At 36.0% G+C, this 17,607-nt stretch overlaps 1 protein-coding gene across 1 annotated transcript; it reads right to left on the bottom strand.

Moving 5' to 3' along the window:
- Nucleotides 1-1,698: 1,698 nt before the first annotated feature.
- On the bottom strand, nucleotides 1,699-14,405 carry LOC145988233 (endochitinase-like). Its single transcript, XM_083123082.1, has 5 exons — nucleotides 14,279-14,405; nucleotides 11,151-11,183; nucleotides 7,348-7,448; nucleotides 3,197-3,271; nucleotides 1,699-1,889 (listed from the first exon to the last, which is right to left on the bottom strand). Exons 1-5 carry the CDS (start codon nucleotides 14,310-14,312, stop codon nucleotides 1,881-1,883), a joined length of 252 nt encoding a protein of 83 aa, XP_082979208.1. The 5' UTR covers nucleotides 14,313-14,405; the 3' UTR covers nucleotides 1,699-1,880.
- Nucleotides 14,406-17,607: the final 3,202 nt, after the last annotated feature.

The raw sequence follows: 17,607 nt of genomic DNA, 5'->3' as shown, positions 1-17,607 counted from the left end.
AAGCCTTGTTTCCATGATTATGAAAAACTAAATATGCTGACCAAGGCAGTAATTTATTTTATTAAAAACATAAACTAACGTAACGTTTCAACCTTCTAGCAAGGTCTTCTTCAGACTCTGTATCAAGTACAAAAGTAACCAGATACAACAAGAAGGGTAATATATATACACAAACATTACTCCCTCCAGACTATTTAGAAAGTTGTTTGGAACTTTCTAGCAGATGACTTTCACTTTCCAACTTTACTTTCACCTAAAAGGCTAAACACAATTACTTCCATATAGAATGTGGTTGGACTTTTTAATCTCACGCTCTTTTCCCTTCATTTTTCTTCCTTCTCCTCTCCTCTTTTTCTCTTGTCCTTTCCACTCTTTCCAACATCTTCTTCCATTCTTTGTTTAACTTCAGTCCCCCATTCCAGTTCATTGTGTCTTCTTCGCCTTTCTTCTCTATTTCCTTGGCTTCCTTCCATTTTCTCACTAGCATTCTCTTCTCCCTTCCTATTTGCTTAGCGAATCTTAGGAATAGCGAGGAATGCTAACAAGAAAAAGGAAAACAGAGAAGAGGAAGAAGAAGGGATTATCTACGAAGTAAAATGTAAAGAATGTCAGAGTGTGTACATAGGAGAAACGAAAAAAAAGGCTGAAAGACAGGTTGAAACAACATAGGGATGATGTACGACTTAAGAGAGAGAGAAATGCAATATTTAAACACACGAGAGAAACAGGACATGACATAGAGTGGGATGAGGCTAAGCAAATAGGAAGGGAGAAGAGAATGCTAGTGAGAAAATGGAAGGAAGCCAAGGAAATAGAGAAGAAAGGCGAAGAAGACACAATGAACTGGAATGGGGGACTGAAGTTAAACAAAGAATGGAAGAAGATGTTGGAAAGAGTGGAAAGGACAAGAGAAAAAGAGGAGAGGAGAAGGAAGAAAAATGAAGGGAAAAGAGCGTGAGATTAAAAAGTCCAACCACATTCTATATGGAAGTAATTGTGTTTAGCCTTTTAGGTGAAAGTAAAGTTGGAAAGTGAAAGTCATCTGCTAGAAAGTTCCAAACAACTTTCTAAATAGTCTGGAGGGAGTAATGTTTGTGTATATATATTACCCTTCTTGTTGTATCTGGTTACTTTTGTACTTGATACAGAGTCTGAAGAAGACCTTGCTAGAAGGTTGAAACGTTACGTTAGTTTATGTTTTTAATAAAATAAATTACTGCCTTGGTCAGCATATTTAGTTTTTCATTCTTTCCACTGTTGAGGGATTTCTTCTTTATTCCCAGCACGGTGTATACAATCAGACAGCACCCGCCTGAAAAGATCTCAAGTCAGATAAGGAGGTGCCGCGCATATTCATTAAATATGTAATTAAAACTGAAGTTATAAATTAATTTGGATCACATTTATACGTCCTTTTCTTCGTTTTTAGGTCCTGTTTTTGATATTTTTAGGTCTTTTTATAGGTCTTTTTTGGCAATTTTTAGGTCTTTAACTTCCGAGCCCTAGTCATTAGCAATAGGAGTTACAAGATCATGGGCATTTATAGACAGGTCCACTTCGGTATTAGCTTACATTGTCAAGTACACTAAACCAAGTGATGAGGAATGTTGTCGTTGTTTCACGCAATATAAGATTGTCAACAATAAATATAGGACAATAGAATACCCAACGGAAAATATTACAGTGACGAAGCATTAAAATAGTAACTGTGTATTTGATCTGTCTGTAAATGGGTAAATCATAAAGAAAAATACTATTTTCGTTTGAAATTTATAATTTACAATAGTTTATTTGAGTATGTTCTATTTACAAGTGATAATTACATTTAATATCTGTAGTATGTATGGTTCCATGATTTCTGGTAATTCCCAAAAGGTCACTCACTTGTTCTGTAAAAAGAAGAAATTCAATTTATATTATAAAATATTGTACAGTTATTCATATTGTTGGTGGAAACTTGGTTTGTAATGTACTCAAACTTCATTGAATTACTTTCATTCCATTCAGAACAAAATTTGGAACAGTATCCTATTAAACTAGTAATAAAAATAATAGTAATTTTATGAGCTAAGCACAGCTACTCAAACCAAATAGGAGACACGACAGGTATTTCATATTTTTGACTCATTAAATTATTAATTATGATTCGTAATTACCAACATTTTTTAAAAAAACATCCATCTTTATGGTTCTGGTTTACAGAGATATACGAGTCGTGCTTCTTCAATACTTTTTACAAAATAATCATTATGTTGGAGATTTTATGGACAAAATTGTTTTCGAATTCTTTTACTTTCTAATAAGTGAATATTTATTGCTGTACACCACGATTTGCATGTATGTTCTAGAGTGCAGGACGTACAGTACACATATATCAATACAAAAAATATAAATTAAAAAACAAATTTCCAATTCCATACAATTTAACATACCTTCTTACCAGTGTGACTTATGTATATGTCAGATAAAATTTAAAAATAAATTATTATCCCAAGTTCTTTTCTGCTATAATTCTGCTGTTTAATAAAGGAATTGGACATAATGCGTATATTGAGTTCTCGAACACATGAATGATTTACGTTTGTTAAAATAAATTTTCTAATCTATTATTTCCTAATGTAGGATGCTAATTAGGACAGCCCTTGTTGAATGACCATCGTAATTAGCACCGCCAAAGAATACTAAGCCGAAACCCTTTTAATTAATTTATTGGACTATATCATGTAATCCTTCGAGACACACACCTGGCTGGTGTAATGGCCTGCGGTGGTATCCTGCCTAGGGCTGTTGGCACTCACTCACACACACACACACACACACACACACACGTGTTTAATAAACTTCAGTGTCTGCCTTGTTCCACTAAGCTGTCTATCGCAATCACAAAACTGTTCATGGTAACTACCACAAAACCTCTCGCAACTCTCTATAAACCGTCTATCATAACTGTTCCCCAAAACTGCCCCTTCCTCTCCCCCGACCGCACTATATATTTTTTTTACCGATATCCTGTTCGCCGAAGTCGGGGGACAGGCACCTTTAGTAAAATGCTGAGTTGTCCTTAGGCAGGAAATGACTCAACGGAACCTTGGCTGGCCATACACACCACACACTAATAATAGAATTATTATCATAATACTATTATGAACTTAATATGCTAATATGTGATAAAATCTTAAATAAATTTTGTACTTACTATAACGCAGTGGGAAGGAATTTCATTGTCACAATAGAAGAGAGCAGGGTTGTAATACGTGTCTGGAGGGCAATCCTGAAATTTGAAGGAAAATGGGAATTGCAATAAATTTGCCAAGCAAGTTATTTATTTATTATTTAAAAAATAGATAAAAATTACTCTTATCATGAATAGTAATATTCTCACATCTTGCACCCACTCCATTCATGAAGAAACAATGTAGAATAGCACATTCACATATTTAGAGTGAACCATCGTTTATGAATATATCGTATCTCAGAATCGAATGGCACATTACGGTACTAACCAGAAAAAGCTTGACGAAGTGCGCTTATACAATGATTATGTCTGTCGGTTCGTTCCTGTCAATTATCAATATATTTAGAAAATTCCATTAGAACTGTGAAGACACGAAATTCATTATATTAAACTCAGTCTAGAACAAATTTTCAAATGAAAAATCTTTTAGAAGAACCAACTTGATGTGATATTCAAATTCTCTATCTGTTCGGTTATTTGTCTGTTGCAATCAAAAGTCCAAACAATTCTACTCATCGAGTCTCAGAAACTTTTATTGGTGCAAAGATAAAATTTAGTGATCTGAAAGACCTAGCTGACATTATCTTACAATGACACAAATAATCGACATGAATATGCCCAACTGACTATGGGAGTAAAAAAAAATACAAAAATTGACATTAATTTATTCATTGACATTTCAGAAACAATTAAAGTCGCAAATATGTAGCTATAAACCCTAATTAAGTGCATCGAAAGATCTGAAAACAACCTATTTCATGCGCAATGTAATGTAATTAATCTGTCCACTTCTCCATTCATTTCTCCTTTCAATGTTCAAATAAATCGACACCAGGGGCGGCGCCAGAAATTTTCGACCGGGTGGGCAGAAGCTCCATATTGATAAATTAGGGTGGGCAGTAAAATGTAAGACCATATATACGTAGTATATACGTATGTGTATGAAAGATGTATGTATGTATCTCATCTCTCTTACACTCCCGATTTTCCTCTTACTTCTTTTCCCTTTCCTTTTCTTGTTTTCCTCTTTATTATTTTCTAATCTATTCTCACATCTTGTTCCATTTCCTTTCGCTTTGTCTCTGATGGACAAAATTATTTCAAGGAAGTGTTTACCCATGCACAGCCCTACATTCTAATCATATTCTTTCATGCATGTTAATACAGTGAAATAAATGTGAATTAGGTTTAAGCTTGTGTTGCAAATACAAGACACATACTTGATTTTATGTATTCGGCGAAAGTGATAGAAAGTGCGATGGTAGGCAATCGTGAAGTTTCTCGTAATTTAAATGCATGTTCCTGAGCATAGTATTTTCATCGTATGAGTTTTTGACTGAAAGAGTTTTCTTACTCCTTGGGGGTCACTTTTCTTAGCTTACAAGGTTTGTACAACTGACAAATCTATCTGAATGTTTGTAGTAGCGGCGATTGGGTGCCAACATTTGAGGGGCAAGGACAATATGCTTTTTCTTGGTAGAAAAGGCTTAGCATAAAGAGGCCATACTGCGGGTGCAAAAAGTGGCAAAATGTGACGGGGGAATTGCATCCCTCACTTCCCGCTCCTCCTAATCGCCGCCACTGAATGTTTGGATTAAAATGAACGTCTTATTAGGAATGATTTAAAACACACACGGAAAACAAATTCTTTGTTCATTGTTCATGGAAGTATACCTAGGCTAATGAAAGGCTATTTTGACAAAATATCACTCATAAGTAATAAACAAGTAAGATTGAAAAAATTATTCAGAATTGAAGAGATTATTAGCTAAGTTGCTATTCGTTTTCTGAACAGTCATGTTAGTAATGCGGGAGAAATAATACACGTATGGTTACATGAACATATTTTTTGAGGTAACAAAATGATTTAGGACACATGAAATTAATTGATGTTGATCACCGTGCCAGTAATAATTCATCTATTTATCATAGATGTCTTGGGTTGTATGGCATGACCATTTCGAACACACTAGAATATCAACCTCTATCCTGTGCAGCATACCCTGGAAACTTACTTCTTTCAGGGCAACGAGTCCCTGGCGCCTGGAACCACTGTCAAAGTAATAATTTATGAGGGTTTGTATTTTGAGTGTCAGCGTGTGTTTGTTTTCGCCCCTTCGTTACTTTCATCTAATCACCATTGAACCTTTTCGTCGTCATTATCAAAATTAGCAGAGAAATTACTTAAAATAAAACAAATCAACCACAACTTACTCTTCCAAGAATGGAGTTTCATTAGTTCATACCTCTTAGAAAGTTGTGGTAATTTCAATTGCACAGCGTTTCATTAGTGGATCAAGGCAGCTAATTACGTGAACAATGACATTGTTTTCCGAAAGCCTCAAATATTTGTCTCAGGCAATCACCCTCTTAAAATGAACGCATCTTCTGTGGTGATAAAATGACACGTTTGGTGCGAGTTCTTTCTGTATATATTTTTCCCCAATGGCATAACGCTGTCGTTATAATAGAGAGGTCCTGTGTTCGACTCCCCCTCCTCTGGTGGAAGCACAATGCACACTGGTTCGGACAACACGTTAAACTGTAGGTTTAGTCCCGATTAGCCTATCTGAGCATAAAAGTGGGCTTAAAAACAAAGAAACAATTTTTTAATGGATACTTCGTGACACCTTTTTCCACACATAATTGGTTTCTTAAAATTTATTTACTTAGGTGTTGTAGTGATTATTATGATTCCTACATATTAGTAGAACGAATATAAAGTTGATATTTCGCATACCATATTGATATATGAAGATGACAGGTATATAAAAATTGTAATGAAATAAAAAAGGGACACTTCAATGCAGAGCTAATTAAAACTATATTATACTCTCATCACATCACTTCCAGATTCGACCGACATCAAGAAAGTATGGGGCCCTAACTCTACACACCCTATACACCTTCATGGCGTGGTGCAGAGCACAGGGGAGTACTTTACATTACTTTTTTATTATACTCTTTAGCATACTTAAACCCGAGCCTTCCATCTGTCCCTATCCGGGGCAAGATCAATCTAATTTTTCCCATCCTTACCGATTTCTTTCAGGCCCATCCCAACGTTATCCCTCCATCCTCGTCTTGGCCTTCCTACTGGTCTCTTATCATCAGGTTTCCCAACAAGAATCCTGTAAACTATTCTTTCCTCTGCCATTCACATCACATGGCCTGCACATCTAAGTCTTCTTGATTAAATTATTCTAATAATAATTAAAAAGTCGAAATAATTTATTGTGTTGCTGAAGGAAGTAACGCTAAGATGATGTTTTTATTTGTTTATTTGGAGATTTATTAACCATACCCAGGCCGGGATTTATATACGTATGTGGAGGCCCGGAGCTGCAGTCCTCAAGTTCACCCTAAATTCTGATCTAATCTTGATCATACCCTGCATAATTTTGAGCCTCCTAAGCCTACTAGCGGCTTTTAATCATGGAAGTATTCATTTGATCACAGTTTTTGTTTCAATAGCTATAGTAATTACTTTCACTTTTTAATGACAAAATTGGCTTTTTATGGGTTGACAATTTATGAACATTTCAGCATAGATAATATTCACAAGTAAAATATACATGTTATGAACACCAGGATACAATCATTTATTGAATCATTCACATATCTCCAAGTATATGTACTTATTGAATTTGATTGGGTGGGCAATCGGGTGGGCACAGGAAGTTTTGGGTGGGCGCTTGCCCACCCGTGCCCACCCCTGTCGCCGTCCCTGATCGACACCTATGATTACTCAGAAAAAATCAGATACGAAGATAAAATTGTTTTAGCTTATTACGATATAAACTAAAACAATTGGTCCACTAATTCAAGTGTATATAACCAATGAAATATCAGTTTCTTGCTGTTATTTCCTACAACCACTAAGTTCCGCAGGGTGGTTATGCTTGACACATGATTTACTTACTGTCAGTAGCGGCGATTGGGTGCCAGGACAATTTACTTTCTCTTGGTAGACAAGACTTAGCATTAAGATGCTATAGTGCAGGGGCAAAAACTGGCAAAAAGTGTGGGGGGACTGCTCCCCCTCACCCCTCCTAATTGCCGCCACTGCTTACTGTATTTGTACTCTATCAGACAACTTCTCTATCTCTTACCATGTGGTTTGCGAATCCATTGTCACACACGTAGTACTTCGAGCAATCATCTGGATCTTGGTATATGCCAGAATCATTTGGGCAGGTCCATGGGGCTTTTGCTGAAATCAAACATGTAGTTCTGTTGAAATTAAGTTCATTTTCTTGAAAAAAAGATGAATGACTTCCTTCTCAACACGAATTACAAGCGGACACTATCCCACAATAATGTATATATTTACTGTACAGTCACGGACACTTCTGGGTTGCAGGTATCCCATTGAAAGTCATTTTAGATAGTTAAAACCTAGAGGTGTTCGTGAGTGTACACAAGCTTAGATATAAATGAGTATATCCTTTATATATAAGCATGATATTGGCGGAATATTAATGGAAATAGGTGAAATATATTTTAATTTTAATTTTACATTTTTTAACAATGATAAAAAGATGAAAATCTGAAGAGTATATATTAATAAAATATACATATAACTCTTGTATTGAAGTTTTTTAAGTCCACTTTATGCACAGAAAGGTTAATCGGGACTGGACCTACAGTTTAAAGTGGGATCCGAACCACTATGTGCCACTCCATCGGGTATCGAACCCGGGACCCCTTGATTACAAGGTGACGACGCTACCACTGAGCTATCGGGGAGGCATATAACTAGAGTTGCAAAAAAGCCTGCTTTTTTGAAGGGACGGTTTTTTTCGATACAAAGCCGGCTTTTTTTTAAAAAAACCACGGAAATTTTGGCTTTTTTGGGCTTTCTATCAATTACAACTAACCTATTTCACTTGAAGTTACTGTTATGAGTTTACAGGTTTATAGTAACATATTTTACAACTAGCTAAAATAAATGTACATGATATAGCAGTAAAGAGGCAGATATTGGCCAATCCCAGTGGACACATATTGCAGAGTGGTCTGGATACAATTTTAACCCGAGCTTACCGGGGAGGGCCTTGCAGCCACAAATCCTCTATTATTTATATTTTACAATAGTATATTTGACAATTCGTTTCCTAGGATGATCCCAATATTTCTTTATTACTTTTGTTTATAAAAACATAAATGTACTTAATGTAATTAGTAGGCAAAATGCACTTGGTGGGCATATGAGGCGCCATCTTTGAATGTGTCTCATCCGAGACACTCACGCCAGTGACAGTCTACAATTGGTTGGTTATGATGGTAATTATTGTACTTATCATATTTAATAAACAACTGCACTTCTGCAAACTAAAAAAAACATTAATAAAAAATATTATGGATTTTCTGAGTTTTAGTGAATGATAAAATATATGTGAGAGACTCATGAAATAATTGGTTATTATTTTTTATTAATGATAGTAATTTTTGTTATTATTATAATTAATAAATAACTGCACATAGATAATCAGCAAAGGAAGCAGTGATTCAATTATATATATATTTTTTTTATTTTTCTTATTTTAGTGATAAAACAAAGTGTGGCCTGTGAGCCACCCCCGGTATGTAAGTTTCTCGTACGGCGCGGGTAAGCTAGCACATCTGATAATGAAATTGGCTTAAAACAGGCTCTTACATGTTTGTGTCACAATTTAAATGTTGATGTCATAAAATATGAAACAAATGTTAGTATCAAAATATTCGATGTTTCGCGACAATTAAAAATCTTTACTGTATGCAGAAGTATAGCTACGTATTACGTGAATGTGTGTATATATCCTGTTTAACGGAGCTTAACGGAAGCGACACGTGGCTCTTGGAAACCAACCATTAGAAGTAAATGCAACCTTTCGAACCGAAGCAACATAAGCTGCAAATGTCGTTTGTCACTTGGCCTGTACAGTTTTCTCAGGGAACTTTCAGACCGAAACAACAAGTTACGTGTGTCACTTGGAAGCAGTAATCCATTCAACCTTTTGAATTGAAGTGCGACAATGAGCTAAACATGTCACTTGAATGTTGCTCGGACTATACTGTTTTCTCAATGGCATGCATTGTGCACGGTTGCATCGGTCTGTTGTTCTTACATGCACGGTGAATGTTTTGCGTTATACTGAAGAAGTCTGTGACTTCAGTCTGAAAGCTCCTTCAATGGCACGCATCATGTCGCCTCGGTCTTGTTTGTGCATGCGTGGTGGATGCTTGCTTACAGACTGAAGGTGCCCATGTCACTTGTCACTTCAATGTGACCCTCCCCCTGCATTGTCATGTGTTGCTTCGGTCTGAATATTCTCTACTTCATCAGAGATTAAGATTTCATTTAGCCAGTAAATCACAGAGAACAATTGCAAGTACTATTGATGGAAAAGGCCTGCTTTTATTAGAATGTTCCTTTTATAATCATGAATGGGCCTCTGGAGTGGAATAAAGTAATGATGTTGCCTTGTAATAAGAAGGGGTCTGAGGTTCAATCCTCAGTGGAGGCAGAGTGCTCCGGATCTCATTTCAACTGTAGGTCCACTCCAGATTTATTTTATAGATTTTTTTTCTATTTGTGGCCAGTCTTATTTGCCTCTACTTCAGTTTTAGTGCCAGTATTTTTCAACCGCCGAGCTGCAAAAGTTCCGTTGCTCCCAGGGGTTGACGACAAATTTGAAACTAATGTTATATTTAACATCAAGTCTATACATATTTAAACTCTGATTATGCCATACTTGATATATTAATATTAGCTAAGGTTGCATATTAATTTCCATATAAACTTTAAAGTTCAGAAATGTATTTATGAGTGAAATTGTTGGGATCAGGGCATCGACTTGTAAGAAATAAATTTACTGGTCTGTGGTCTCACAAAGGTCAAGAACCACTGGAAGAAGCAGCCAAAATACATCACTAGTTGCTCGGTAATCAGGTTTAGCGGTCATTTAACCAAATTATACATGATGTAATGGAAAGCCAGAATACAAATATATATACGTGTATATATATATATATATATATATATATATATATATATATATATATATATATATATATATATATATATATATGAATGGCTTATTGCAGAAAGGGACCTGAGTCACATTTTTTAGGTATCGGAGTTAATTTTTTCATCTCCACTGTGTCTAGCAGCATACTGCAGGGGGGTGCATTGAGGGTTGCAAAATTAACTATTCATTATGTTGAATATTTGAGCCAACAACGGCACATTTCTTTCTTACACTATTAATATTATACGATTTTTCATTGTTTTTCTCAGAATTGTGCAAAAGTGACTCAGGTCCCTTTCTGCAATAAGCCATTCATATATATATATATATATATATATATATATATTACTGAACACAAAATGTAATGTAGAGAGATTTGATACTAGACTTTCAAAAGGTAGAGCAGTATTTTCTTTTTTGCTTCATGTACTTGTTCGGATAACAAATTCAAACATTGAAAATCATATCATACTAATCATACTATTATGTTCTATTAAAAACACATAAAAACTACTCTAGTTATGTGATTATGCTTATACTACATAGATATATTTAATAAGCCTACCGAAATATGAAGATAACACTCGGAAAGAACCGCCCATTCAAAATAGCCAGCTTTCTTGAAAACAGTTTTTGTCTAGCTACGAATTTCATATTGTAAATTGTATTTTATATTTAGAAATTAGTGTCTATTTTACAGTAGGGAGATAAACGAAAACCATGGAACCGGAAAAATACTGCCAACTTCTGTATTTTCATTGATTTGAGACACTTTTGTGAAAAAAGCCCAACAAAAAAAGCCGCGGAAAAAGCTCAGTTTTTTTTCTCCAAAAAAGCCGGGTTTTTTCGACCACTTCCAACTTTACATATAACTCTTGTGAATATTCAAATACAGTACTTACCTACTCCGGCTTCAACGCAAAATACTAGAGCGCCTGAAAAAAGAGAAATAGATATATAATTGTGATTGTGTCAGTAACATTTCCACGTATTATGCGATAGCCTTCTGTTATTAGTTGACATTTTCATGAATAATTTAAAATATACAGCCATGCTCTCATATTTCACATTCGTTCTCTCATCCTGATGGTTACCTGTCTATGCATTACAAATAGACGAAGTGCTTATGGTACGTTCTTGCTCTCTGGGTATTTTACGTACGTTACTTTCCTGCCATAGGCGTGCGCACGGGGGGGCAAAGGGGCAATTGTCCTCCCTAATCCCCGACGTTCGCAGATTTTTTCACGAAGGGACATGCAAGGTATTTTTCCATGGGGAATATTATCCCGATAATAGTGTTGCCCCTCAAAAAACACCACTTGAATTTGAAATTATCTCATTCCTGCATCCCCATTACATAATAATTAATGTAAATTACTATGACTGAAATCAAATTATACGTGTGAAATATATACTTATAGGTTGACATTAGTTTTCGAAGGGGGCCCACACCTCCCCCACACATCTACACACGTTCCATGCCCCTGTATCATACTTTCACCTAGAATTTTAGTGTTGAGGAATCTTATTGCTGTAATACTCGTAAAACGATATTAGCTATACTCTTAAAGAAAGTGAACTATTTTCCAGCCTATGAAAGTTCAAAGCAACTACGGGGAAAGGAGGTGCAGTGGCGCAACCACAGGGGGTATTGCCCCCCAACCTTGGACAAAAATCAATTCTGAGGGGGGGGGGTGAAACATTGAAGTAAAAGAAAGCAAGACCAGCAGAATCTAAGAGTAGCAGGACGAAAGGTACTCAAGATGGAATTAGTTTTTACGTCTTTCTTGCATTATTTCTTCCAGACGGCCAGAAGCACCAGCAGAGGAAAAATTGTCCCCTCGACTTCAAATATTATACAAATAAAAATACATTCCGTAAAATGTTCTTGCTCCCTTCGCTCGCAATGTTTCCTTTCCTTACAGACTTGCGAAGTTCAGAGCCGTAGCTAGGGGGCGGCGGGAGTTGTCCCAGTTGACCCTGGGCGCTGAACAATGTGATTGAGAAGAGTTCTAAAAGAGAATGTCATGGCGTCCCATGATTCTTTTCGCCCTATTAAATCAATATTGTTTTCAATTTGCAAAAAATTGGATCCAAATATTTTCTTCCTCGCTTCGCTCGCAATTAGTTTTCTGTAATGCATTGTAAAATACCAGAGAGAGAAGTAAGAACAACTAAGTACTTCAGGCAGTTGCTGCTGTATCACTTTGGTTTGGAGGAAAAGGAGCGCGCACATTTCAGAGACAATTTATATCATTTTTGCTGTTGGTTTGTTATGGGGAGGATAAATCAATTATGTAATGTATTTAAATTATATATATATATATATATATATATATATATATATATATATATATATATATATATACACACTCACTCACGTATGTACACACACACACACATACATATACCCATCAATGCAATAAAACCATAAAACAGTGAGAAAAAGTGAGGTTTCTCTTTCCCGACTGAACTTTCAAGGCTTTTGCCCCCCCCCCCCCAATCAGAGGATCTGCGCACGCATACGTTTCCTGCCTCGGATTAATGGTGACGACGATGACGGTTAATGAACTAATGAGGTAGAAGATGCGAGAAACACATCCATACATTCATTACCCAAGGCTAAAACCTAGGATGTGTGGTGTTACAGCGCATTACGTTGTTAACTGTGCCACGCAGACTGGCATTACATCCTTACTGTTACAAAACTACATTCATGCGAATAAGAAAGAAGTAATTTTAGAACGTCCTTTGCAACCCATATTAAAAAACGTTTCACATGAAATTTGCTTGAAGTTAAGAGACCTTTGAAACGAAATGTGACGGCTCTCTTTGTGATTCTAAATTTTTAGATAACCTCAGCATCATGGACGTCCGCAGGATTTTTCCCAGGGAGGAGTAAGCAAGGTAATTTTTTCCAGGGGGATAAATGAGGCATATTTCCCCCCAATAATAGTGTTGCCCCCTTAAAACACACTTCTTCAGATTAAAGTTATCATGTACCGGCAACACCCTTCCAAATTAACATAAATTACTGTGACTCAAATGAATGTGTGTGTAATATGTAAGTTTATGTTAAAATCTAATTTCCAGATGGGGCGTGCCCCCCTCCTGCCCCCCCTTCCGGACGCCCATGTTTGGCACACACGCCTTCATGCAATGACTTCGAACGTTGATGAATTTTATTATTCCGAAAATCATATCCTATTCCGATGTTAATGACATGAAAATAGTGTTGCCGTTTTGGGCCACCCTTCGATAAAAATGGCTCATATCAATAGCTATATGTTTTGTACAAAAGTAGCTTCAAATTTAATTAGCTGTTCATTTTTTGTAGAGACGAAATTATCAGTTTGTGTATTTCGTTATTGAATACATATTTCGAACTGCATTATACGAGAAGGAACTCATATATTCATACACCTCGGCCTCGCATGAGATAGGCTCTCACATCATTTTTTTCTTTCTTTTAGGGGAATGCAAGGATATCAGATTTCTGGAGCAGGTAAATGCCATCATCATCATTTGTTAGTAAGTAGTAGTAGTAGTAGATAACTAGAGAACAATAACTAGAGAAAAACCTTAAATTAATAACAACAGTATACTAACCAATATTGTATTTCAGATCTACTTCTAATCAATCATATTGTACGTTTGAATAAGTGTAATCACAGTTTTCGTACTGTCTGTTGTCGTCCCCCTCTTCACAAAATCATCGAATAGCTTCTACTGGATAACCCTATGTCTTGTTACGGGGCATCAATTATTCCTGGCAGAGATGAAAATATACCTTTGTTTGCACTACACACCATAGTGTACGTCACATAACTATAAGAGAGATCAGATTTTACCATAAAGGATTCTTCTTGAAAACTTTAGCAAGCCAAGAACAACAACTTATGAATCAAAATCTTTGATTTTAGTCTCCTATTTTGAACGTGTTATGTACGATTTTGATTTTTTTTATTGCCATTTCAGTAAATTCTTCGTCACAGATTGTTTAACACTTAAATCGACGTATTACACTTACCCAAGAGTGCCAAAGCAATGGTTGGTCTAAGCATTTTCGGTTGGGAGTCTTGTGAATGCACAACGTCGGAATCTGTCGTGGAAATAAGTAGAATTCGAAAAGATTCTGCAGCAGCCTGGTCTTATATATCAATTGGCGTGTACACAAGTCCTTACATATCATTGATAAAGATGAATATGTGATCGGACAGATAAATTGAAAATGTCGAGTGGATGATAATTGAATGTTGTTATTTAACCTTGAATAGATTATATGTAAAAAAGAAGTTCTCGATAACTTTTTTTTATTATCTTTAAAGTATCATCTATCACAATGGCTTTTGCGGCACGAAATGTGCTTCTTACAGGCAATTATACTGCTAAAAATCAATAAATGGTCTGATGTAAGGGGTGCATTTACAGTCTCCTAAGTCCCAGTCTTTGTTGGTCCCATCATTAAAAAGAGAGAGAAAATATGTCAATGTTTCACAAAGGAAGTAAAACTATATGTAATTTTCGCGATCGAATGATTTTGTTTTGTCAGGCACGAACTGATGGGACGACCCTCGTATTATTTGCAAAAAATGTAAGTACAAATCATTACACATAGTAGAACATTTTATTTATATATCCCAACTAAAGACATTGAGCACAATAAAAACTTGAAAATTAAGATTTTTCTAAATTCAGGAAATCCTTATACATTATATTATTGACGAATTTACAAGAGAGTGCGAATTTAACTTCCGGGTATGCCATCCAATACTGGACTGTATCAAAGCAAGTAATGTTTAATAATAGTGATAATAGAAATGATACGTCGTCACCTTGTATAATCAAGGGGTTTCGGGTTCGGTAGCCGGAGGAGGCACATAGTGGTTCGGCTCCCACTTTAAACTGTAGGTCCAGTCACAATTAGCCTTACTGTGCATATAGTGGAAACATAAATTCATAATGAAAATGATAATAATACCAACATAAAGTACGGGAACAACATTAAAATTACATAAAGAACTATTCATTTCAAGGCCTGCTAAGTGTATTTTTATTTCTTGTGTTACAAATCCAATCGCATCGATTTCTAGCCTACATTTATTATGAATATACAAGATGCATATACAATACATATATACTCGTTCTACATCAAAGTTGGCTGCAATTATTAATCCAACACTTGAGTTTACTTAACTTTCGTTCAAACTTTACAACGTATTTCAACGCATGATCGTCGCACCTTGTTTTTTCAGTCCAAAGATTGGTTTACAACCTTTCATCGCGTAGTCGTCGCATCGGCGCGTCAGATAACGAAAGCCTTGATAGCGGTGCAGAATCTTCGGACACAAAAGATAACATTTTTTAAGTCTGTACTTCGCAATACTGTAGTAAGTTTTCTCAAGAGTAATATTTCCACTGTAGTGCACAAATAAGTAACAACTAATGTGCTAATATTTGTTCAGACAGGAAAAATGTCCACTAAACTGTCACGAAGAAATGATATGCGTTGATTTCGACTTCCTCAATCTTAACGTAGCTTATATTCACAAGTATTGCGTGTCTCCTAATCTTGCACCAAATACAGTTTAGTATTAAATTATTTTTAAGTACGGGTAATACCGGCATATTAAAAAAAACAACTATTTTTGCAAAAAATAATTAGCGTAATCTCCGACAATTTTGCGGTGAAATACGCTATGTTAGTTTCCTTAGTTAGAAAACTATCCCTGCACAAGACGTCTTGCAACGCAGAAAAATGTTTCAATTCTATGAATTGCCTGGATTCAATGTATTAATATACATTGTTTCGGGGTGCCGTTTGTTCAACCGGTTGGATGTTTGACTTCCACGCTGGAGACCCTGGTTCGATTCCGGGGTTGGGTAAAGCGCTCTGGGACTCTCCTAGCCTCTGAACAATGTATATCTGGAGGTAACCCTGGATAAATAAGGATGGCCGGGGCGTGAAAACTGCATTATCGACGAGAATGAGTGGGACTCTACCTCCACACCCTGTATGTGCCTTCATGGTACACTGCATTGCAAGGTAATATGTTTAACTTAACCTTGAATATATATACCTGATAACGTACTATCAATTGAATGAAGACCAGTTGATGTGCATTTTCCACAGCTAAACAATTGATAGGCTGCGTTGTTTATAGTTATCTGTATCTTTCCTAGAATAAGACGTCAGTGGTAATAAATACGTCATAGAAAGATGAAATTTAATTGGGAAATTGATGAAGTGCACCTGGATACCTCCATTGAATTAAAAATAACAAATACTCGGAGTTTAACCTAATGAATCCACTAAGGTTTTTAAGTTTTAGAAGAGTCATTATTATTAACTCAACTACGGTGTAAGATAAACCGAAATGTGCCCCTTTTCATTAATATCATCATAAAGACTAAGCTAAAACAAGTCGCATTTTATATTAAGAGTTTCGAAACACAAAATATATTGGACTGTTCATACGTTGAGCACTTATTCCAAAACGAGTTTTCAGATCTTAACTAATGTTTCTCCTTAGTCACTCCAGGTGAATAGCTTACTCTGGTGGTACTTTTAACGAAGGTCCCTCTCTCTTCCATGGTTTCCTCACCTCTTTATTGTTTTTAGCACAGTTTGTTGATGAAACTGCTTCTGAGATTAGAAAGTAGACGTGCAATTATAGGTCTATGCTGGTTGCAATGAAAAGAATACCTCGACATACAAGAAAGACTGATAGCAATTTGTCAACTCAACTTTGTTTCATTTTGTTTAAACACGATATATCACAAATGAATTAAATACAAAATTAAAAGTGATTTGCGGATACATAGAAAGTAATTCGTTGACAGTTCTGTTAAAGAACGATTCCAACATCAAGAGAACAAACAGTAGGCCTACTTTTCCAAGAGCAAACGTTACCATTTAAAACTGTCAAATATTTCATAGTTCAGAATTTTTTAACGTTATCAATGATGACTTGCATTTTGAGAATTAATAATCAGAGTCTCGAAGGCAATTCTGCCATTTTTGGCTGATCGCGACTATGAAGATGAGGAACACCAGCAAAGTAGCACCCATGCTCCCAGGACTTCAACCCGGAATCTTCTGAAGCGATTGTGATTCCATGACTCGGACTCTCGACCACCGAGGCGGTTCTACCTAGGCAGGGGTGCCCATCCCCCCCAAGGTCAATGACGCGCTCCCCCCAAAAAATGTAGAACATTTCCCCCCTCCTGTTTATGACGAATTAATTACTCAATACTAGAGATAATAGTAGTAGTAGTAGTTATCCTCATAAATTACGCAAAAAGGGGTAGAAGTCTGTCCTAAAGCATTAATTGGAACAAACATTTTGAAATATTTTT

Source organism: Lepisma saccharinum, chromosome 5, assembly GCF_977018435.1.
Source record: "Lepisma saccharinum chromosome 5, izLepSacc3.1, whole genome shotgun sequence".
Lineage (NCBI taxonomy): Eukaryota > Metazoa > Arthropoda > Insecta > Zygentoma > Lepismatidae > Lepisma > Lepisma saccharinum.
This window is presented reverse-complemented; position numbering and strand designations above follow the sequence as displayed.